The 25641-nt window shown below is 38.5% G+C and overlaps 1 protein-coding gene across 2 annotated transcripts in view; it reads left to right on the forward strand.

Moving 5' to 3' along the window:
• RABEP1 (rabaptin, RAB GTPase binding effector protein 1) overlaps positions 1-25641 on the forward strand; it is a 49812-nt gene that overhangs the window by 4245 nt on the left and 19926 nt on the right. For both annotated transcript variants that reach the window (XM_075112776.1, XM_075112777.1), the window contains exons 2-5: positions 14643-14771; positions 16889-17092; positions 18304-18464; positions 24614-24733. In XM_075112776.1, coding sequence (XP_074968877.1) covers positions 14643-14771; positions 16889-17092; positions 18304-18464; positions 24614-24733 — 614 coding nt within the window. The remainder of the gene's footprint in view (positions 1-14642; positions 14772-16888; positions 17093-18303; positions 18465-24613; positions 24734-25641) is intronic.

The following is a 25641-nucleotide window of genomic DNA, read 5'->3' on the forward strand; positions in this document are numbered from 1 at the left end:
AATGTTTTCTTCCCTTTCTCGCCCAATGCCTCAAGATGCTTAGTTGCTTTCCCATAGCCCTTTGTGGGTGGAGAGAATTCCCACTGTGGAACTAGTTTGTGTGCACTCCCTTGAAAGTGATTGAAGAAGGAATTTTGTTTTAAAACTTTTAAGAAGCTAAAACAAACAATGTGCCTCAGTGTGGGAGTGGACCAAATCCCATAGGCTTCATAACGTGTGATGGTTCAATGGGAGACTTCCTGGGTTTTCACTCCAGGCACCTTATTAAAAAATACTTCCAAGATGTGAAGTTTTCTATATTAAATTTAGGTATTTTATTACATTTGGTGTTTTTTAAAAAATAAAAATATGACTTTTTAAAAAAAAAAAAAAAGGAAAGAAAAAGCATGAGATTATGGCTCTACTCTGACTGAAGTCTTCCAAGATAAGAACTGGTAACATTGATAAGCAGCACTTACTAAGCAGACTTCTAAGCAATCTCTGACAGCAAGGTTGGAAAAAAAGATGACTAGCTATAAATGCCATTGTGTGTATGTATTTGAGAGGATCTTTCACTCCAAAGGTCTAGTGCTTCTGAGTGGTTCATAGTCTTTACTTACAGTATTGTTTTTAGTATCTGATGGAGTGGTGTCTGCAAGTTAACGGTACTAGCCTCTGCAAGTTATTCTATAAATAGTGTAAGCATTGCATAATTTTAGTCATGGTATAGTCAGTTAAGCATGATGATGAATTATCTCTGGAAAAACTTAAATCATTTGATATCTTTATATAAATTGACATAGGAGGAAGAAGCGAACAGTGTACCATTAATATTTTTATGTCTTTCAGAAAGAAGAGCATTGCTTTTTAGCTCTTCACTGAAATATACCTTGTGCTTGAGAAAACTTCTGGGTTGTCCTGTTGCTTTATTAGTAGTGCGTATAGTACCTTCAGAATGCAGAAGTGCAGTGTGACTGCTAATATAGTGAGGAATTGCTGTGTTTATTTTCTTTATTTATTTTTTCCATTCACATCTGCTTCTGTCGGCCACAACTGTTGTCATTCAGCTGATTTGTGGTGCTTTTCTTCTCCTTCCTGTCCCCATCCTGTGCCTGTCTTCCCTGGCCTGACTTCTCCAAATACAACAAAGGGGAAAAATAAAAGCTTTCAAATCACTCTTCACATCTGTTTCCATCTTCCCTGGCAGTTTCTGCTTCCACACAGTTAAGCAGTGGAAATGTGGCCTTACTTGACCTTTGGTCACAGATTTTTCCTCTCCGGTCAAACAGCCAGTCATTTGACCTTGTCTTAAGCAACTACTGCTCTTCAGCTAATCCTCCTGTTTCCTTAGTCTACCCTCCCAGCCATCACTTCATCTTCTTTAAATATTGCGCTCTCTCTCACAGGCCTTTTGCAACCTCCAGTCTGATGGTGTCCTGTGTACCTCGCCCTTGTTTTGGCTGCTCCGGTCTTTGCTTGCTCTGGTCTGCAGTTAGCACACCCTCACTCTCTTGTTTCCTCCATGCCTCTATTAATCTTCTTTTAGAGAAAATTGCATGACCGTCTAAACTTCCTCTCTGAGAAATGTCTTCTCTTTCCTTTTCCAAACAGCATTGCTCCCTAGCTATCTTGAATCTTAGCTTGTTTGCCTTTTTTTTTTTAAATAACTTTATTTAAGATCTCTCCAGGTTTTTTACTAAAAAGGGGCGATCTGCTTTATGCTTGATATAGAGCAAGTACTCATCTGCTTTTCAGCCCTGCCTTATACATCTTCAGGTTCTGAGTCTTCTCAGAACAGGTTATAGTATTTTGCAGGCAATGGGCTTCAGTTACTCACCTATTTATCACGAGGTTGGCTGACATTAATTCTTTAATACCTTGGTATCTTTATTTATAAACTAAAGCAGTCATGTGCCTCACAGATTGTGAAAATTAGTTGCTGGAAGTTAATTTACGCCTCTTGGAACTCGCATATTTTTCTGCCTTTCCATCTTTTGGCTATCAGAGCAGTTCTGAAAATTGGTATCGGTAGAGAACTGGGCAGGAAACCCGCACTGCTGCGATTTGCTTGTTTTGTTCTGTGTGCAGTTGAGAGTCCTGTCCTGTCTGTCTGGCAGCATTGAGAACTGAAAAATAACTAAGATCTTAAAACAAAAAAAGCCAACCAAACAAAAAGCCTGATTTAGTTACTTAATAAGCAGAAGAGGCTTGCCGTGCTGTGGTGAGTCACGCTGAGAGAAGAAATTTAAATTCAGGTGGGAATTTTCTGTTAATATTTATCTTCTGGTTGTATTTTGTGGTTTCTGAAAATGTTTTTTAGTAAAACTATGGAGCAAAAATGCAATAACAGAAGTTATATGTGGCAAAGTAAATCAGAATCAATAACTGAAATGCAACAGAAGCATTAACTGTGTGGTGCTCCAGAGGGAATGGCCTGTAGGTGAGAGGAAAGGATTAACTGAGGATCAAACCAAACCAGCTTTGTCCATTATAGTAATGTTGCCCATGCCTTTAAGAAAGTGACCTGAATAGACCATATGGTTTTTATTCCCTCTTTTGTCGATACATGTTTTTAGGTTACAGATAATTGCAACAAGACTTGAAATGCTATTTAAATGGCAACAAAAGAGAGAAATATGCAAAATGAAAGAAAGAACTCTCACCTTTTTTTTTTCTGAGTGTTTCCATGTACAACTGTTTACCCACCACACCCATGCCTTGGTAGAGTAACGTTTTGTATTTGCATGGGTGGTTACCATCAAAATACTCCCCAACATAAGTAATTTTTGTGTTACGTTTCAATACTTGCTACATCAGTGCTATGCAAAATTATTAGACTAGCACCATGGTTTGTTGCTTTAAAAAAAAAGAAAAAGATACAGTAACTTGCAAACAGTAACATGGATACAAACACAGAGTATATATAAAACAAGCCTTACATCTGTATTTTCAGTGTCATTGGCTTAAACTACATAGGAAGAAACACAGATGAGTGCTAGACATTATTGCTCAAGCAATAATTATGTTAACCATCCACTATAAATTTTCATGTCTGGTACCCTTTAAGAAAATTGTCTGTCTTAAGGCCTACTGAAGCTCATATTAGACTCCCATTGGCTTCAGATACAGGAATTGGAACATTCATCTTACATTAACAGTAGTCTGTGCCAAAATCACTGTGATATAATTTAGCTGTGGTGTTACTTGGCTTATTTTGGTGAAATATGAAGCATAAATTTGTCTCTGTTAGCTCAAATCATCCAACAAGCTGGCATTTTTATGTCATATCCTACATCTTGTAAATTTTATTTTAAAGATTGGTTTCAAGTGAGGTTTTCTTAATTGTCAGCTTACAATGTCTGTTTATATCATCTTCCTTGTGCTGTATCTAGAGATGTGTGCTAAATTAATGGGAAAGCAGTTAGCCAAACTCTGGATTCTGTGTTTGACTGATGCTTCTGACTGTGAACATATTATGGCTGTCTGTCTGGTCTTCACAGATTCTCTTTGAGTTTCAGATGAAACTGGAGATAAAGACGCTAAATCTCTAAATGGTATAGAAACTTCTGATGTTTCAAAGGTTATATTCATTTGAGACACTGAGGTTTACATTTACCTGATGATACATCAGGAAGGGCTGTAATGTCACATTATAGGATCTAATCTAACTGCAGTTTTGTATTAGCGTATTTGCTTTCAAGTAAGAGTAAACGTGAGCCGAGCCTTATTCTGGAATACAAGTGTTTTCTGATACATTTTTATATACAGCTTTAGGTTTTGTACCAGTCTAAATGCATCTATCCTGGAGACACCCTTTCAGTTGCATTTGCTCGAAACCTGTGTGTATACAGTGATGGGAAATGAGAATTTGCTTTCTGATACAGATTAAGTTTGTAAGCTTCCCCTGGAGACTCTGAATGGAAATCAGGATTTGAGGAAGGTCATTTATCACTTACAAATGACAGTCATCAAGCCTTAAAAAGTAAGCTCTGCTGCATGACTACACCGATCTCGGTTGCCACAAGGGAGAGTGCAGGACAGAAGGAAGGCCATGCTATTTCTTTTGGCAAGCAGCATGCACTTAGGTTTAAACTGATTATCAAACTGTACCGATAGGCTGTGGTTTCGTGTTACAGCTAAGCCAGTCGAGAGGTTGCTGCTGCTGAAAGGAGTGATCTTGCTCTCTTCTCCCTGCTCCCACAATCGTGTTCCCATTGCTTCCTCTGCTGTGCACATTGGACCCATTGCTGAGCCAGTTCAGCTCTGTCACCCAGTTAAGAACTACTCACTGCTAGATTAATGAGTTTAATTGATTTAGTGAAAGACCTGATGAGCATTAGAACTGGCGTAAAGGAAGGGCTGGAGACCACACAGTAGTAATATGAGTGTCCAAGGGTACAGTTCACTCTTTTCACAGCTTAACTGAGTCTACATCCTCACTGTTGTGTTTGTGCCAGTTCTGGTAAATGCTCAGTCAAGTGATGAACGTGATGAGGGCCCTGGTTCAGCTGAAAATTGGTTTGACTTGCTCTCCCTCACCCTGCAACTTTTTGCTGTATCGCTTTTCTGATCCCGTCACTGTACAGCCTCAAAGGCTCTTGTAGCGTGGTGGGGAGGAAAGGCACGTGTGGTCAGGGTGAGGTGGGAGTGCCGAGTTACCCTTTCAGATGACTGCCGGTACTTAAGTTGGTTTCAAATGATCATGACGGCAGGCTTAGTAAAGTCTTCACGTTCTGTATTGCTTATACCCCAGGCATATTTAATTTAATTTTTAAAATTTCATGCTGGAGGAGGATTTTCTTCTTTTTTAACTGTTTAGGAATTAATTTGGTTGGCAAGTGGTAGCAAAAAATACGAATATATAGAATGATGGCAATGTCTTCTGTCAAGAAATAGGTCATAGAGGCTTGGGGGAGTAGTAGTCTGTTCCCAGGGAAACTATTACATTGCTGTAGAAATCTTACTGCAAATGATGGGAACTGTATTCTGTTCCTTATCAAATAAAGATCTTAATCATCTTTTATGATTTGTCATACTGTATTTATCACTACAGTGTCTCCATAAATACATCTGGCAACCATATTTTCCAGGCCATTTATTAAGACTTATATCCTTTAAGTAGTTACTCTAAGGCACCATGTTTTCATGTCTGCAACCTGCTTTTCTGACAACTGCTTTTAAATTACTATTCCTTGAAATTAAGTCTTCACCTGTTCCTTTTCTCAATTTATTCCGTTCCTACAAAATTTGGCTACCCAAATTGGTAGGCAGAGATAGGGAACCACAGAGGGGAAAAAAATCTGGTGTTAACTGCCTTTTGTGGTGCTTGTTCACATTCATAACTCTCAGGTTGTGTATGTATTACTGCTATTTCTGAAGCTTTCCTGGCACCTATAAAAGTACAGTAGAGCTCTCCGGTAGCTGCAAACAGGGAAGTGAGTTTGCATGCTCTTAGTGATGATGTCAGCATTTGAAAATGCCCACAAAGGTGCTGATTTGCTTTAAATGGCAGTCTCCTTATACCTGTAGCAATGGTAAATGAGAGAAGCCATTGCCTGTATAGATTTCACAAACAGTGACTTCTTTTTATTTTTCTCTGCATCATCTTGTTCGTCTAGCTATGTGCTTATCTCTCCAATTGAATATTTCACTTTTGTTACCTTCATTTGAATTTTTAAGTGTGTTGGGTCATCATTAATTTGTTCTTTCTGCTCAGAAATTGGGAAGCAGAGTATTTGGGGTGGTCTGTAGCCTTAATACCCTCAAAGCTGTGCCTCAATTATTGTCCCTACAACAAAAGGCAAGACAGCATGAGATCTTAGACTAGTGGTATCTGGGGGAATTTTTGAATTAATGGAATGGTTTTGTTTTATATATTAAATTACTTCATCAAAGAGAACAATGCAGTAGGGTTGCTTTGGGTGGTTGCTTTTGTTGTTTTGTTTGTTTTCCTGAGAGCTGAGTCATACTTTATTCACTTTTCTTTCCCAAAAGAGGACTGCCTTTAATAAATCTGTAGGCAAAGTGATAAACATATTATAAGGAGTCAAAGGGATTTTTTTCCCTCTCACTGAAAATGAGTCAGCAGTTAGATTATCTTGAAAGAAAATCAGTACTGGGTTTGTTGCCTGGGTTTAGCAAATGTTTGCATTTTAAGAAAACATTTATGCTCGTGGTGTTCAGAGTGATAAATTGTGTAAGTGGTCTCCAGTATAGTGAAGTGCCTGTCAGAATTTCTCCCTAAGTATCTGTCAATCTGAAATATTCTTATTTGATCAGAACAGCAGATTTCTGATGGTTTACTAAAACAGACAGTATCATCTATTTAAATTTTGGTTTTCTTGCAAGGCAAGATACTCTGAAAACCTCCTTGTCAAATGTAATTGCTACGTTAAGTAGTTTAATCCTGTTCTGGATTTTGTGCTTGTATCATACAAATGATGAAATGTGGTAGTGTGGAAAAGCTTGACAGAAGGGTTCCTGCATAAATATGAAGATTCATATTTTCAGTGTTGGTTTGATCACAAAGAATTAAGTGACTTGACGGTTTTTGGGGACTTGCTTTAAGATACTGTGGAAGGGGAATAGGTGGCTCTGCTGGAGGTCTTGTTACAGGTTGAAGGAGCCTCCTCTGTGTGTCTGCTTAAAATGCATTCACATAATGTTTAGCTTACCAGTTAATGAGGTAGAACACACTGATGAAATAAAAGGAGTGGTGAAAGTGTGTGCAAATGCTGACATGTTTGATAGATGCATTGTTTGAGCTTAGCTGTGTTAAATGCTCAGAAAGCTTTGCCAAGGGGATCAAGTCAGGCTGTGACTGCAGGGTATGTAGAACTGCCTAGGCTAGGTTTGAGCTGATAGTGGTGTAATCATATCAGCAATGACACTCAGCACAAGCTGTGAACCCTTTTAGAGAAATTTGACCAATACTTTGATACTTAACCTTTGCCGTGTTTTGTGCTGCCATCACCATGCTCTTGTTTGCTCAAGCAGTGACTACTTTGAGTAAATGCACGCGGCCTGTAGAGTAAATAGACCCTTCATAAACCCAAGGAGTCATTGAGCTTTTTTGCTGCAGTCTTTTTTAAAAATTGATCCTCTCGTAAAGAGCGGTTATAAAAATGAAAAACTGTTAAAGCCGGGGGAATAAGATACAAGCGCTGAGAGAGCTGGGAAAATGCTGATGATTGTGATGAGATTGGTAATGCAATTCTCTCCATTTTGTGTCACTACAGATGAATTCAGAGCGTCTGTGTTCACCAGGCTGTAGCTTGCCATTGACTTTTGAGGTACTCTGATATGCATTTGAGTTTACCAGCACAGTTTCTGAGAAGATTCACTGATGGTAGCAGCAGGATGCAGCCAAAATGCTTTCTGTAGGATACCATCTATTGTCATGTCTGGTTGACTTTTCCAACACTGCTTTCCATCCACTGCTACCCTATTTGGGTTATTACTGAATTAATGAGGCAGAAAACGTGCTTGATTCTCTTGAAAAAATGCTAACAAACAGTGGTTTCCTGAAATTTTATGAGGGCTTGTTCTCCCCACCTGCCAAAACATCAATGGCAGAAATTAAATAGAATAAAAACTAATGATGGTAAAACCCCTCATGCATTGAGTTGAAACTTCCATGGAGAAAATTGTGTGTGCACAAAAGTGAGAGGTCTGATGGCAATGCTGGTTAAACAGTGAAGACAAGAACCAGCTACTATAGCAAGGGATGTAGGAAAAGCCAGGCTATAATAATGGAGATAGGGACTGTTCTTCCTGAGAAGAAATGGTGCTTTTAGCAAATGAAGCATAAATTGCTGGGGAAAAAAATTCAAGCCTGCATCCATCAATGTGGACATATGTGATTGGGTGTATTCCTGCAATGCCTGATGTGAGTGAACACTGTTCCATTGCAGTCGAATTTAAATAATGTTTAAATAAGCATAAATTTAAAACTAGACTTAAGTTACCTGGAGCCAAAGTGACTAAATGTGTAGAAGAGGTGGGGAACATTACTCATCACATGAAGTGGGCTTATCAAAACTGGGACTAAGTCAGGTGTGATTCTCTTTTACTGAGTGTGAATGGAGTGTCAGGGGATGGAGATTTGGACCCCAGAACAGCAACTGCATGGTTTTGTGTCCAAGAAAGAAGATGAGGGAGTCAATAACAAAGCAAGGAAGTAGTTAACATGTTTTGAACATGGTGAAAAGAGAGGAAAAAAATGGGAAGCAGAAGTGGAAGAAATGGGGAAGGAGAAACAATATGTTGGCCTTTTCCCTTGTAATTCTGCATGAAGATGTTTGCTCTATAAACAACTTTGAGGAAGATTTCAGTAAAAATGGTTGCACATCAAAGATACGGGACAATATGTTGTCTTACTAACAAGTACTACATGACATTTCTGGTAATCAGTGTCTGACCCAAACCTAGAAGTGCTCTCATGTTCGTTTGCCTGCTGTACACTTCTGCATCGATTTAAAACTGCAGCACCAGATACAAGGCTTCATAGTGAATAGCAGCTACCCCAGCTGGTGGAAGCAGGAAGAGATGATGCACCTGTGAAATGGAAGCAACTCATGTCTTGATTGTATTATAGAAGAGAATCTTCCCATTTATTCAAATACCTCTGTTTCTTTAGATTTTAATGACTTTTAATCCAGTGGTAGCTTTTTCTTTTTTTCTGAGAACCTTAATGTAGGATGTCATACAGTGCTTAACATAAAGGAAAATAAAGAGTAGGAATAGGCACTGCTGAGACTACAGGTTACAGTGGAAAGGTGTGTTTCAGTCATTCAACCTCAATTAAAAAGTAATATTACTTTCAAACTTTAATGGTGCATTTCAAACTTGCAGTTCACATTAGTATAATATTTATAATGTGGTTAGATGTTTGTAACATGCAGTGCTCAGTTGAATATTTTTGATCCTGCAATTATTGATTTACTGCAGTAAATAAAAAGATATTGTAACAGATATGATGCAACAAGGCTCAATTCTACATCGTAAGTGATATCTGCATTCGTCAGCAACACCAAGTTTTTATGTATATAGCATTAAATTTCTACTGGATTGTTTGCTTGTGAATGTTTAGTCAATAGAAAACAAATTGTGGATGTCAAATAACCTTCAACTGTACAATAAACTAGAAATTGTTGGATGAATGCAACATGTCTCTGAAAGCCACGCTGCTCAAAATGGGGAACTGTGTAAGAGTTACTTCTACAGAACTACTTACTGGGGATAATACTGGCAAGCAATACATGCTGTCTTCCATGGCACAGCTGTAGGTTAGTGTCTTTCTCTGGTTTTGTTTTGGTGGGTGGTTGTGTGTGTTTTTCTTTTTTTTCTTTCCCTGTAGCTTAGTTATCATCACTGCATGCAGTGAAGTCCTCTGGAAAGGAGAGGTGTGACAATCCAGAGGGATTTATTGCCGCTCTGAAAACAAAGGTGGCAAGTGAGAAGTCGGGTGAGCTTCTCTGTCCTCAAATAAAACTAGAAAAGTGTATGCTGACCAGTAAGCTTTAGGCATTTGGCCAAAGAAATAAAATGCTTGATGCTTCCAAATGCACATTTCAGAAAAGTAAATAATTCTTTTCTTCCTTTTTTTCCTTCAGTTCAGTCTGCTGCTGCTGAATATCTGTGTGCAAGGGCAAATTTTGTTCCTCCATTTCATAAGTCAGAAATCGTTTCTGTTCAACATACCTCTTAAAAGAACCATAATCTATTCCTTTATTCCTTTACTTCTGGGTCCCTGTTACAGAAAACTGTATTGGAGTGTATTTTAAGTGTGGGAATTTGGGGGGGGGGGGTTAATGTGTTTTTTTTTTTCTCTTTTGTTTGGGTTTGTTTTTATGTTTGTTTTTAAATGAAATCCTGTTTCAGAAAAATAAAGGAGAGCTTTTTGCAGTCTAAATACATGGCCTGGTGGCAGACTCTTAGATTAAAAATTTATATAGTAACGTAATTGTAGCTCCAATATGATGTAATGATAGATGAAAATTAGTACACTTAGGAAATAAACATGAAGAAAAATGGGCAGCCATATATTTTTATTTTTCCATACTTACGCAGAAGATACAGGAAAAGAAAGAGGTGGAAAATAACAGAAGTATGACAGAATTTAATTTATTGTTTGTCTCCAAAAAGCTTATTGTATGCATGGGGATTTTTTCTGATCTGTTTTTCAGATTTCAGCTATGTAGGACTGAACTTCTGATGTCATGTTTGACACTTTAAATATCAAGTAGAAAGCTTTGTGGTATTAATTTTATAAATAGACGTAGTACTCAAAAATAGTCTTATTGATAATCAGCTTTGTCTGTCTTAGTTCTGCAATGGTCATTACCTGTTTGCGTAACTGCAAACTTTGTCATACATAAAATGTAATCCTTTTGGCAACATTTCAATGGTCAATAAGAAATGTGTGTTCATTCCTGTGTTTTCCTTGAATTGAAATTTTGCTGTTTAGTGGGGTAGGAGGAAGTTGTAGCTTTGTCGCTAAAGTTTCCCTTTGTGTACTCTAGTAGCTTCATGGTTTTCCTGTAAATTGATGACTCCACTCTGAAATGAATTTTGCTGCCCGTCTTTTGAGTTCTACCCGGTTAAGCCATATAATTCGTACGCTGTACTTTGTTATAATGTTAGTGTTAAACAGGGAGATGGTGATCCCTGCATCTGACCTGAAGTGTCTCTGCAAAATCCGTGTTGTTTGTTAGAAGCAAAACTAATAATTTAATTGGCATGTCTAACTGTGCCATCGGTATTCTATTTGCCCCAATACTCTGGGGGGGAAAAAGTGCTATTTACAGCTAATGAATTGTTGGCCAAAGGCACTACTTGTTTGCTTGTTTGTATTTCAGTGTGGCATATCAATTTTAATTTAAATTCTTCTCAATGCTATTTCAGGTGTTAAGAAATGGGGTCTTTAGGGTTTTGTTTGTTTCTTGATGGGTTAGGGCCCTAATTAGGGAATTAGGTCTTCCACACTACGGCTCTTATGAAATACAGCATGGCCTGTGCCTGTTCTGATCTCATGTGTAACACAAGATCCTGTTTCAGTCAGGTGTAGCTCTACAAGAGCTGACCATCTATCGGGCTGCTTTGACTATATACTTCATCAGTGTCGTTAAACATTGATAGCTGCATGTCCATGCACAGGAAGGGGAACACAGGGATTGGGACTCTGGCAAGTTAATGAATACTGTCATTGCAAAACGTATGTTTTGGTTTGGGGATTATATTTTTTTTTTGTCATTTTTAATTTGGTAGCCTATAATGGTAAATATGGTTTTCATTTTTCAGCTCTGTTACAGACCTGGGGTGAGCTGGACCTAAATTCAGAGCAACAAGTCAGCTAACTGAAGGCCTAGCTGAAAATCTATGAATGAGTCCATCTCCTGCCCTTGACTTCAGTGCACTTCCAGGCAGACTTTAGTCCGTGGTTACCTGCATCTGACAATGTGGATTTGGATTCAGTCTTTCATTTTGGAAAGGGTAGGGTCTGTATGGCCATGGTACAAATCATACTCCCAGGGAAGCAAGTAATTTTGGTGAAAATTTAATCATTACTTAGTAGAAAGAAGGTAGTTGGCATGATGTCTTAGAAAATAAACCTTCCTTTGCTCTTCTTTTTATGCATATACGCTTTGGGCCATTGATGTATTGCATAGCTTATCATCCTCAAGTTTATGTGCCTTGTGTTGCTGCAGTGCACATAACGGTAGTGCGGACTAACTCCTGTCCTATGTGAGCAATAGCAAGGTCTGCTCTGAGCCACATACACAGTACAGGTGGTAAAAACATGCTCAACTTAGTATCTGAATAAAAAGAATGATGTTAATACATAATTGCAATGGTGCGTGACCTGCAGTTGAGATCTTAAACTGTTTGGTTTTTTTGAACGCCTACAGCTGGTCCTGACAGCGGCCAGAGCTCTCTTGTGGTGGGGTTGATTATTCATTAATTTTTTATACGTAACTGCCAGGCTGTAGAGAAGGGGAACGCTGTAAATGAAAATATCTGAAGTTTCCTGCTTGGTGGCTCTGCCATCCCTCTTTGTTTGGGTGGGAGGATTTAAAAAGGATGAGTCTGTTGTTCCCCCAGCTTAAAGCACTGAAAGTTTCTGCACCTGTGGTGTCGTCTCTTCCTTCCATCCTCAGCAGAAGCAACTCTCACCTTCAGAAGAAATAGAACTCGGTTGCTTTGCACAACAGCTTTCTCATGGGAGCAGTAGCACAGCTGCTGCTGTCTCTCTGCAAAAGAAAGATGGAAAGGGAAACAAGTAAACAAGGAGTGCTCGGGTCGTCTTTTTGGAGGGCTGGGTGGAGGTTTAGTGACGTCTGTGGTTGGCTGGTTAACTTTCAGAATTAGTAACTGTAGAATTAAACAATTTTTTTCTACAGTCTTCAAAACAGTGTTTGTAAGATGAGCAATGTCCAGATTCCTCCTTGGTTTCTTTTGAATGTACGCGTGTGGCTTTGGACCTCCTGTCTGTAACGGCAGATGCAGAGCTGCCTGGCTGGACCCCTAGGGTTTACCGACCTGCCCCTAACCACGGGGTACAGCTCTCTTAGGCTTTAGTGCTTCTAATAGTTTCCTTTCAAGAGCTGAAACTATGAGATCAAAACCACCTCCCCTGAGCCAAGCCTCGCTTTTCATCCCTCAGAGGTGTGAAGCAGGCGTTGCAGTGGTGGGCTGCACGGGGGCTGTGGCCTGGGCCAGCAAGCGAGCTGCTCTCCCCCCGGGTGCCACGAAGCAGCTTTGCTGTCAGCATCACCCTCCCTCAGAAGTCAGCGGGGAGTGAAATCGAAAGCAAACCCTTTCCCTTTGGAAGACTTTAGCGAGAGATCAAAGGCAACTTGTTAGCCTTGGGAAGCATTTTTGCTACCTGGGCCTGGCTCCGTGTGTGCAATTTCTCTCCTGGTTTTGATCCAGCCGCTTTCCTAACTCACTTGAAGCATTGCTCTCAGTGTGCCACCTTTGCTACAGGTTTCTTTCATTTTCTGGAGAATACTCCCGTGCAGTTGGCTCTGCATTATCCAGGTAGGGGTTGCTGGCCAGAAAAATCTGTGTGTTGATATTTAAGGTGATAAAAAGGCAACATTAGGATTTCAGTAAAAAAGCCACATTAGAATTTCTTCAGTCGTGTATCTACATATACCCTTTATCTTATCTTGAGTTGAACAGATTAAGTTCTGTATTTTGTAACACCATAAGCCCTCGTAACCAGGGATCAGTAAAACATACCTGTGCTTTTAAAAGGTCCTTTTGTTTGTGTCTGCTCTTAGGTCTAAGTCATCTGGTACTGAAAAAAACATATAACTCACCTGATCTTAATGGCACTGACCATCCAGTGTTTTACCACTGTAAGCTCTAGATCTGATTCCAGCTGTTCATAAGTCTAAATGTTTGATGCTGAAGACATGTAGCCTTTGCACTATGTTTTCACTACTTGCTTTTGGTGGGAATTATGTTGGGTGTGATATGCAAACACTTCTGAAGGATCAATATTTTATATATCTAGTTTGTGCTATATAGAGGCTATATCAGAAGAGATTCAGCTTTGCATGTCAGAGTCGGAAGGTGTCCATAAAATGCTTTTGGAGAACAGATAGAGAATTGTGTAAAGGAACATTTTTTGCTTAGTGCATTGCAGCATGGAGATGGATTTAGTTCTAGTTCATCTGTCTCTTTATTCTGTTCTCTGTTTGAATTCTGAGGTGTGCAATGTGAAACTGTCTGGCACCTAAACCAGACCTATACACCTGAAGTGCAAAGAAGTTAATAGTGCACACGAAGATCAGTATTGTAGGGTCAGTGGCTGTGAGGGATCTTTATAGCATCATACGGTGGTATTGTATGGGTTTTTTCAGTAACAACCGCATGGTAACAATCTTTAGGTGTCTTCTGGATTTCCCTTTATTGTTGTACCACCAGATTAACTGCTAATGTGGTAAACACTGGAAGATAGTGTGATGTTTGTGTGCTCTTGAGGATTTTTACCTGCTGGAAATGAGGAGAGTTTTATCTTATGATTGGTTATTCTTCCGTAGATGGTGGTCATCTTCTGGCAGACTTCTCTGAATATAGTATGAGAAACGTTCTTTTGGTGAAAATGCAGAACCAAAGACAGGAAAGATAATGGCATTTAATTTTTAGCCTATGGGTTTTTCTGTGCTTTGTTCTTCCATAGTTGTTAGCTGAGCAGCTGTCACTTTGTTTTTTGACCTCAGCCTTTGAGAACTTAGTGCCTTGTTGTTCAGCCTTCACACACTTGTTTCTGTGCCTGGTGACTAAATTCCCAGTGTTTTGGAAATAAGCACCAATAGAAATAATTTTGGTGCTCCCCCCCTCCCGCTTCTTCCTTTATTGTATATACAAAATTATGTTTTTCTTTAGGAGATTGATTGTTTTCTACAGCATTCCTTGCCACATGCACCTCCAGTGCTGTGAAGATGCCTATTACAATTTGGTGCTACGGTCTGAGAAAACGTATTTTCCGTTGTTGCTTAAAGGACTCTGACTAGTTGTCCTGATATATTATGGGGCATCAGCTGAGCTAATGAATAAAGATATTTTTAAAAGAATAAGCCCCAAACCTCAGTGTCGCAGAATGGGATGCCTTAAGTGTTAGTGATGTACCTTATCTTCTCTTTTGTTTTTAGTTGCTCTTCTACAACGGGTAGCAGAATTGGAAAAGGTCAATGCAGAATTTCTGCGCACAAAGCAGCAACTTGAGCAAGAATTTAATCAAAAGAGAGCAAAATTTAAGGAGTTATATTTGGCTAAGGAAGGTAAGTTCTCAATTCTCTGAATTACTCTAAAGTTTAATTAAGCTTGAGCTTCAAATAATCCCTGTGTGAAGAATAACAATTGTCATGCCAGCTACTATTCTCTGTTTGCCTATGTACACCACACACTTTCTTTTTGTTTGGCTGGGGTTTTTAAAGTTGGTTAAGGATAATAGGATTTAAGGGATTTTTCTTCCAGTACTGGGATAGTTGACTGCATATCCAGCATGATTGTTATTTCTGATTTGCCAAAAATGAGAGTGTGACAGTAGTCTCTTAAACAGACACATAATAAGAACATAAAGAGACAACTAGAGAATAAAATTCAATAGGTGGCTTTCAGCTTCCTGGAATGATTTTTTTTAGAATTAATTTAAAGATTTGCCTGCATGGATAGGAGTCAGCAGAGCAACTTGATGTACATGCAGAAATACCACAACTGAGTTTTAATACTAGCGTTCTGAAGTCATGGTGTGCTCATTCTCTCTGGACAGCAGCTGTTCTGGTAAGTGGAAAGACATAGTCTAGGTGGCGTGTGGTTTGTACTCTGTGGCTAGCATTTTTATGTAGTATTAATGCGTCTTAAATTTCCATCTGAGTTTGAATGTAAGCAGACAAACATTATAAAAGTTTTAATACCAGCCAAGAGCATCTATTTCAACGCCAGTCTTTATAGGAAAATTTGAATCATATGAGCTCAAATATCTGATGAAGAATTGTGGACTAGAGATAGTTGCTGTTCTGAGAGCCAAATTGATTTATTCCTAATCCTCATGATTTTCCTATCCTTAACATATGAAAGCAAAGCCTAAAAAATAATGTATTAAGACTGCAGCTGCTTGTATAAGCTTATGAGAGCAGAAATACAACAGGCATAATGAAGATCATATCATACAGAAGGCCTATTTCTTTGAGTTTCTAGCAGCTGGATGAAAGGAAATTTAAGATACAAGACACTGCTGACGAGATCAGCAATAATTCCCTTCTTTTCAGAACAGAACCATCAAAAAATAGAAAATAAATTGTGACGAGCGGAAAGAAAAAATCCAACTTTCCCATGTACTGAAGTGAAAGGATACCAGAGGGGAATATACAATTACTTTTCTTCCCCCACCCCCCTCCCCGTTCTCCAAGACCCTTTCCTAAATGTATGTTGGCGTTGTAGCAGCCTGCTCTTGATACTGTCATTTGAGAACTAAGTAATATAAATGCTACAAGATCTTGGGTTTTTTACACAAGGATTAATGCCCTTTTGAGTACCCGATTAGCTCAGGATTCCATATTCTCTATCCAGGGGTAAGGTTTTGGGCACCAGGATTAATTAAACATTTTGGTACTGAGAGAGAAAAATGGAGATAGCTTGCTGTTTGTTGTACACTGGCCAGGTATTTCTGCTAAAAGTGATTGCCATTGATATAGGCTATGTGGGCATAAAACTGTATTTTGTTTTAGTGCTTTTGGGATTAATTGTGTAATATATGTTTTCCAGAGCTTTTTGTTTCAGATTAACGAAAAACTCAGGATGATAATGTGAAATTAGTTTAACTTCTCTAATTGTTGCAATTATAAAGAGAAGTGGTGGATGTTCCATTGAATGTATCCCTATTTTTAGTAGAAGCTTAGTTGTAGCGAAGGCATGGTAAAGAGCGAAGTAGGCTGCATAGTTTCCTTATGTGAGCTCCAGGTATTGGTCACCTAGTGTTCCTGTTCAAGAAATATGAAATGTTCTAGTCAAATTCAGGACCAAGTTGGTGCCAAAAGTTGGGGAAGAACTCTCTTCCTGTCTGTTCTTATCTTTTCCAGATTCATTACCAGAATGAGTTAATGAATAATGAACTAATTAAAAGCATAATTCACTTTACTCAGGTATATTGATTCATAGGTTATATCTTCAGTGTCTGCTTTGTGGCTGCGTCCACAAGGAGTTACTTGTTTATTAAAAGGCAAAGGCAAGTGAAGTCAAAGACTAAAGGCACCTGCTAACTTATGTTCGGTTGTTATGGGGTGATGCTTGAATATCAGTGCTGCCTTCACACCCTTGACAGGCACTGTTCTTTGCCATAGCAATTATGCATCCTCTTCCGGTTGAATTTATTAAGCTAAAAAATACTTCTTTTCAGAGGACCTAAAAAGACAAAATGCAGTGCTGCAAGCAGCTCAAGATGATCTGGGACAATTGCGGACCCAGCTGATGGAAGCTCATGCTGAAATGGAGAACATCAAAGCTATAGCTACAGTATCTGAGAATACAAAGCAGGAAGCTATCGATGAGGTGAAGAGACAGTGGCAAGAAGAAGTAGCTTCACTACAAGCTGTTATGAAAGGTAACAACCAGGCAGGCTGCTGCTGCTAAGATCAGACACTTCTTCAGTATGTGTTTAATGATACGTGCCTGCTCTCGCACAGAATATGGATAACTTGCTTTTCATGGCTTGGCAAAACTAGGTTACAGAAGTGACAGATGGAGCATAGTTCCTAAGTTTCTGAAAAGGAGCTTGGTGTGGTTCTTTCCTGTTAATAGGAGGGTAGAATTTAGAAGGAATCATGGCAATGGGAACTCCCATATATATGTAAAGCATTTTTGAGGGACTATGAGTGTGATACTTCATCATTCCACGAAGATAAGTATAATGCATGTAATTTAACAAGTCTGAAAATAGCTTTAGGCTGACATCATGATTCTCTTCTCTCCTTCTGTGTAGACATAGTTCTGCTGTCCAACAGTGAAGTGTCCCTCCAGTACTATCACATGGACTTTTCCCCAGGCTAGTGACTGAACATGCTGCTTTGTATCAGTCGTGGGTCATTGTTTTTTCCTGATAGTTCTGAGCTATTCTTTGTGTTTGCACGTTTCACAGCTGTTGACATTTCTGAGACAAACTATGTGCAAGGAACAAAATGCAGGATGTAAACTGGTGACAGACCGTTGCCATAACTGGCTGTTTTCTTAAAGGTTCACAAAGAGGATCACAATATCCTGAGCCTACAGGCTGTAGGCAGTTTTTCCATTACCTGATAATGCTTTTCGTCCAGAGAACACAAATCTTGTGTATATTGAGTACACAAATTTCTGTTTATTTATGATCTATGTAGGTACATGAACCTAGATCAAGCCTCAGTTGTGCCAGCTGCTGTAATATGTAAACAAAGACAGCCCCTTACCTGATGGGGTAATATTAATAATAGGGAAATGAAAGCTGTGTGAGAAGTTCTAGTTCCTTTGGAATTTGGAGTAAGTAAATAGGGTTTTGGTAGTTTGTTTGGATGATGTGCTTGGAGGTACAAAAGGTGCTGCTAAATTTGCTTGTTGTTTTGTTTTCTAGTGATGGTACAAATTGAGATGCAGTCTCTGAATCTTCTGCTGTGTAGTTGTGTTTTGGGGCAAGAGTCAAAAGGAAGAGAGAGGAAGGGATTGTTCACTGTTGCCCTGGTTTTGACCAATTATGATAAATCATTGACTGACTGGAGATGGAGTTCCTAAAGCTCTGGTTTTTAACTTACATTGAAAATAAGTTTTGAAAATACTGTTTTATAGAGACTGTTCGTGACTATGAGCTCCAGTATCATCACAGGTTGGAGCAAGAGCGAGCTCAGTGGAATCAATATCGAGAAAATGTGGAACGGGAAATAGCAGAGTTAAGGCGGCGACTGTCTGAAGGTCAAGAGGAAGAAAACCTAGAAAATGAAATGAAAAAGGTATGTTGGAATCCAGCTCTTCAATTTCTGTTCCAAGATACACTTATGTTGTTATGCATGAGTTCATTTCTACGCCCTGCTGTAATTCCTCAGAAATACACATAGCCTCGTTCTGCCAACTTTCAGCTCTTTGCTCATGGAAGTCATCATGACCTAATCCTGCATTTGAATCCATAAAGGTGTTATATCTGATTATGTGGATTCGGTAAGAGGATTGCACCTGAGAACATGGTAAGGTTTGGCCTTTAGCTTGTAAAAGCAGGAAGCCTTGTAAAGTCTCTTGTCATAATGTCAAATGAACTCAAGTAAAGCCCTCTCTAGATTTCTCTTGGTTGACTGCATACTTATAAAATTTCCTTTACACTTCTGCACCTTTATTCCTTTTCTCAAATCTTATAAATTTCTTTTGAGGTTCTTAATGGGCACTATGTCTAAAATGTCTTTCATCTTTCCTTAAGGTAAGCCATGTTTGTGCAACACAGTACACTGGCTTCCTAGGAAATACACAACCTTGCTGTTATAAAACAACAGGCTCTAGATGATGAAAGATAGTTGCTTTGGAGGTTGGAAAGATTTTGTTGTTGTTGTTCAAAGATCTGTGACTTAGAGTTCATAGAAGTAGATTGAGGTGCCTTGTGTTGAGTTTGGATTTTTAAAAAATTTTTAATGTAATAAATGATTATTCAATAAAGGAGTAGGCTAATGTCTGAATCTGCCATGTCACTACATTTCCTTGTTTATGCTTGCTGTCGGCAGAAGAAACGCAGTATTGAATATCACGAACATTCCACATAAGTATTTTACCCATTTTCACTATGTTGTAACAAGCAATCGGTATTAGTGTTGCAAAATGGAATTCTTTTTCTGAGAGTCATAAAGAGATTCTTGAATATTGCTAGTTGTAGTTGCATAATTGCTCTTTGGTACTCAGTGAGACTGTTCTTTGTATAGTCCTGATTTATAAAGGTGGAACTCAGAGTAAAGCCTATTTGCCAATATTCTGACTACAGAATTACTGCCACTGGAATTTTAAGACATCAGCTTTTTAAGAGAAGGTTTCAGCCCTATTAAGAGAAAAAAGACTTTGGTTGAAGTTAGAAGGAAAGTTCAAAATTGAATCAGTGTGGCGAGTCTTGCAGAAACAACCCAGAAGATGCAGAGTTCGTACTGTAAAAGTCCTGGCAGTTCATTACCAACAAACTTCCAGTAAGATTTATTAGAAAAAAATCTCTCTTTGCTGAGAGAGTCTTTCCAATAACTAAAATCTCAGCACCTTTTTTTTTTTTTTTTTTTTTTTTTTTTTTAATCTGAATATACTGGTCTTGTAAGAGTTGGAGTTGCAGGTTGCTTAGATGACAGAGCAGCTCACCTAAACTTAGTGGCTTTACTATGTGCTAGTTAGCATTTAAGTTTAACATAGTAGATCGGTAACATTTTCAACTATACTCCTTTTCTTAAAAGGAAATAAATATCCCTTGTAATATGAAAGGAAAAGGTGATCAATTTATTAATCTGTGATTAATATGAGCTCAGAAAGCTTTGTAGGCCTGTAACGCAGAGGAATGTGTACTTTATGTAATATGAGGGTGCACCTTGAAATAATTGTTTAAACTGCTTTGCATGGGTTTTTAAATCTTCTTCATCATTAAACCTGTGAGGTTTTTCCTTCAGGAGACTAAGAAATAGATCATAATTAGAAAAAGGATGTTAATTTCACCTAAAAACAAACAAGCAAATCCCAAGCCCACAAAAAGCTGTGTTTGGCTAGCAAAATAATGAATATTCATACATCAGCAGTCAGCACAAAAGGAATTTTCTTGATCACTTGGCATGTGCCCTTTGAAGATATGTGATCAATTCCTCATGCAAAATGGTATTTCCAGCCAACAATGTTGTATTCATCCCCCATCTTTTTATGCTGCTTTGTAAGGATGGATTTATTTTATTTTCAGGCAGTTCTAAGGAATCTCATCCAAAAATCTCACAGGAGTAGGGAAAAAAAAAAAAAGTACTTTGCTCTCTGGGTTGTCAGGAGGTGCTGGACCAGCATATAATGTATCACATGTCTTAAAACTAGCGGAAAACCATTGTCTAACATTCTCAGTGAGAAGTGAGGTGAGTAGCATGGACAGGGCAGAAACAAGGTCACAAGCCATATGTTTCACTCCACAACACTAACCTTCTTGGCTGGGTAGTATCTCAGTTCAGTTGTGTTCAGTTTGGCTGTAAAATCCATTTTGAACAGCAAAGAAAATCCATGAAATTTAATACTGTGTCCACATAACTGCTAATGATTATGCTTGGTGTCTGCGTACTTTTTCCCCTGAAAGAGATGAAGGGTAGGTAACAAATGTTGCTCCAAATTCTGTCAATATCTCTTTGAATTTAAAGTTTATTTATTTGGTTGAGTGTACTTCCAGTGTGCATGTTACTTATCCTGGTTTGGGAGCACTTAGAGTGGGTTGGTAATGGTTTTCTAAGCATGCTAATTTGAGCTGTATTTACTAGATTGTGACTACTTTGCTGGAGGTATCCAACCCTAGCCTGCAAACCTGGTGTTTGGCTTTCTTGAGCATCCTCTTCTTAAAAAGAGTGTGTCTGGTGGAATACGTGTACTTGTCTAGAAGCAGCTGTTTTGCTTTTCCTTGTAAATATATTTTGAGTTGCAAGTCGTCAAATCTCTATAGAAAACTTGTGTGTTCTGTGGGGGTTTGGGGTTTTTTCGTTGTTTTTTTTGTTTGTTTCATCAATAAGCAATGATTTCGAAGAAATCTGTGCTGAAAACTTTATGTATTCTATAAATCTCCCTTTTTGGCTCAAAAAAGGTAAATACCTTGTTCTAATGAAAAGCATGCTTACCTAGCAATTCAGCTTTGAAAGATGTATTGGTGATTTATAAAAATCTATATTCCTGTTGCTTTGTAATACCAGATAGGTTTGGGATTTTTTTTGTTATCACAGATGCTAAAAGCAGCCGAGCCATAGTGGCATGTGCTTCCATGCAAGTTCTCTGCTCAGTGATGACTGGGCTCCCTGTGGGCAATGACTGACTTGGTGGGGATGAGCCTTGCACACTGGCAAAATATGGCTAGTCCTTTTTATTCAGACCTCATTTTCCATGCAGAAAACGATCTGGTTTTCTGTTGGAGCTTTGATGAATATAAAGACTCTTCTTAGCACAGTTGTGTCAAACTCTGAATAGCAGAAGTCTGCAGAACAGGTATTTTGCAGATAGATCAAGAAGGGACAAACTTCATATCATGAAGCGTGCTTATTAGTCAGAAGGAAAGTTGGAAGGGGAAGGCAATCTGTGACAGAGTTGGCCATAAAATCTGATACAGAGTAAGCTGCTTTCATTGGTAATGATAAAGAACAGTGGAATAGATTTAGATGACCTTTAAATGGTTTACTCTTACTTTAAAGAGAGATTCTCAAATCGTGTTTTCTGCTTGTCTAGTTTTTAAGGAGCAAATTCAGGTACAGTACATGCCTGAGACTTCTCCAGCCAGGTTTTTGTTCTTCTGAAAATGACATTCAAGATTGCTGTAGCCAGCTGTCAGGCTAGTAATACAATGTTTTGTGTGTTGACTTGGACTCACTTTTAGCATGTTCTCTGTGTGGAGTCATCTTCATGCTTCATGTTCTTCAGCCGCTGTGCTGGGGGAAGCAGGCTTTACTGGGGCAGAAGCAGCTTGAGTGCTTTGTTTTTGATGAGGTGATGAATAAATACAAGCTGAAAATGTGTAAAACCTTGGTCTTTGTAAAGTTAATCTGGCAAAAAGGTTGAAGGAAATAAACGTTTTAATGATCACACCTCTGGAAGAGTCTGAATAACGCCTTTTAATACAGGAAATGTGGTGCTGTGGCACCTCTTGCCACATGTGACAGTATCTTCATGTAACATTTTTCAACAGGGTAGATATTTTATTACAAGTTTGAGTGGGAACTTTGTCCTGGCTTTGGCTGGGATAGAGTTAATTTTCTTCATGGTAGCTAGTATGAGTATAACCCCAATTTGGGAGTGTCAGTAATTATACTTTACCTTCAAAAGAAGACCCAATGACCAGCACTCATTTTTGTCAGCAGATATAGGCTGAGTGTTCAGCTCAGTATCACACTGACCTTTAATATGGATCCTCCCCCAAGCTTCCCCCCCCCCTTTTAATGAAGTATTTGCAATATGTTGCAACCATAGTGTCAAACTTCATCTCTGTTTACCAAGTAATAAATGCTACGGTAATTTTGCTGTCATGGAATTTGATACAGTTTTGTCTTTCCAGTGGGTTGCTGTAAAACAGCCTGATTTTGCTTTCAGGGAACTTTCTGACTGTTTCTCTGAACTGGCTGGCTTCAACATGGATGCATTTGTTGCTCTATATTCAGTGTTGAACTGTGTGAGATCAGGCTGGCGATGGCATGTTTCTGCAGTTATCGTGAATAATTAGGAAGAAGGTTATTCAACAGTCCTAAGAACATTGGGTTATCTTTAGTCCGTATGAGCTGGCTATAGGTAGCATTCAATGAATAGAATTGATAAAATAAATGAAATACCAAGCACTCCTCGAAGTTGAACTCCTGCTCCCGTCTCTTTGAAAAATGTGACTGAGTTGCTGGCTGCAAGTGACAGGATATGTGTGTACATGTGACACTGTCACATGTCCCTGGTGTTGAATTCACTGCGTCGTGTGATGTTCCTCGCTTTCCTCACAGATTTTATTTGTACTCTTTGGACAAGCAAAGTAGCAGTGACAAAATGTAGCAGAAGGGAATGAAATATGAAGAAATTTAATTTTATTTTCTCTATAGAGTTTACTTCAAAGCTTTTTAGAGCTCAAGGACCTGGTAGCATTTGGATAATTGACAAGTATTGCAATTTTATTTTGTCTATTGATTTTAAGTTTAGAAAACTTCAATGGTTAAAAATATTGTCTGTTTTTCTTCCTGAAAGTCTTGCTCAGAACAGAGTTGTCAATAAGCTTACCAGAAACTGAAAGTCAAGTGAGTACCCTCTAGGACTTGCATTATAGTCTAGGTTTGAAACAAGACATGAATGTTATCTTTTAGCAGCTGTCTTTGCTGATCAGGTTAGGAAAAGTGTTATCTTTTGAAACTTCAGCTTTGGGACACAATTCTCTGCCTTCCTGCCCCTGCTGAATTCCTCCAGTAGAAGACAGAGAACAATTGAGCATTCTGAGCCTTCATACATAAAACTAACCGAAATTAGGTTTTGTAAATTCTTCGTGGCTTGAAGAGTTTGACTGCGGTGAATATTCGAGTGTTCTGTCTGCTGTTGTGGAGTCTGTGGGAGCTGTTACTTTTACTTGGAAAGTTTCAAGTGCATCTATGAAGGAAAGCCAGAGCATGTAAAAAATGGGGATGTCAGGGCCACCCTTTGACATGAGCAATTCTGAATTTGAACACTGAATGCTATTTCTCATTTTAATTCGTGCTATTTTTACCTGGCTCTTTCTCTTTTTTCCCCTCATATCAATCTTCTCATTCTGTTGTCCTGCTTTGATCTTTTCAGAACTACTTTTTGAAAAAATCATGGGGTTTTGATAAATTGTCTGTATGTAACTTTGAAATATTTTGCACAGTGACACCAAAAACTGATGCAACATCAGTAGTAATTAAAGTTGAAAAATGGTCTTTTAAAACAGAATAAAGCTACAATATGCATTATTGTGCAGATCCTTTTTCTTTTGACCTCATGAGTAAGTAAATGAATAGTCAATAACTCACCATGCAGTTCTTGTGTTACACTTCAATATGTGCTGTGTGGCAGCAAGTTACAGGACAGTTAGGCCTTTAATAACAGAAAACTGTACGTATTTTGGAATGCCTGATACATAAATTTTCTCCCTTGTATCGAGAGTGATAGATTTACTAACATTCTCTTTAAAAGCAGATATTCATGGCCTAATCCACACATGGACTTAAAATTTATCTGCCTTCTGTGAATGGAGTAATATTGGCCTGTTGTCCTAGAGATGACTGCTGAACTAAATAAATAGCAATGAGTATTGAAAGTGGAAGTTTAGTCAGGTATTTTTATTGGCACAGAGATTTTCTCCAAATGTCTGCAATAATGGAAACTGTCACGAAAACTATGATAATGTGTTATTCATAATTTGTTGTGGTAACTTCAGGCCCAGGAAGATGCTGAGAAGCTGCGTTCGGTTGTGATGCCTATGGAGAAAGAGATTGCAGCATTGAAGGAAAAATTGACAGGAGCTGAAGAAAAAATAAAAGAGTTAGAAGCATCAAAGGTGAGGTGGAGTTGTAACTGTATCCTAATTTATATCTTGCATCATGCTGGTTTGATGCAGATAAGTAAAGTAAAATTTTTTAAGAGAGAAAAAGGTGTATTGTGAAACTCTTCATGTGCAATATCTTCTCTCCTGTAACTCAAGTAACTTATTTGGCCTATATGTGTTTTCCTGTCTTTCTGTTTTGAGGGTTGGGTTACGTGTGTTTGTCATCTGTGCTTAGCTTGAACTGCATAGCTGCAGCTCTAGTAGAAATGAAAGAGAAAAGCCTGCACCACTCTGACAGCCTGGCCTGTGGATTAATGTCATGGCTTGCAGCTACAGAAAGATCTGCATTTGGCAGAAATCTTTCAATCTACTTCTGTCGGGTGTTTGCTATATTTTATTTTATAATCCTGGGCATAAAACTGAGGCAATATCACCAGAATTTTTATATCTTGAACTTTAAGCAAACCTCAGATTCATAGAAAGGGATACTGGCCGTTGCTGCCAAGAAATAAATGTAAGTGATGTACCCAGCATTCCTGTGTTCTTCAGATATGTCAGAACCCCTGTTGAACTTTCTCACCAGTCATGAAGGGTAAATAACATCTACGTCACTGTAAGGTACTTGCATTGAATGTACTGTTTTATACAGAAATGTAGACGTCTTCTGTAACAAATATTTGATCTTGAAAGTTAAATAGGCTGAAATTGCAAAATAACATAACATTTGGATGTTTTTAAGACATACAAATAAATACCTTCCTTGTCTTCTGGATCACCGGTGTTTTCATTTAAACAGGCGTTCATGACTTGCTGGAGTTCTTTCTTCCCTCCCACCCCAACCTTTACTCCAACTCGGAGGTCTGTCTGAGATTTGGGAGAACATTGTCATCTGTTTAACAGTCTTAACAATTGTACTCAAT

The sequence above is a fragment of the Phalacrocorax aristotelis genome, chromosome 18 (assembly GCF_949628215.1).
Source record: "Phalacrocorax aristotelis chromosome 18, bGulAri2.1, whole genome shotgun sequence".
NCBI lineage: Eukaryota > Metazoa > Chordata > Aves > Suliformes > Phalacrocoracidae > Phalacrocorax > Phalacrocorax aristotelis.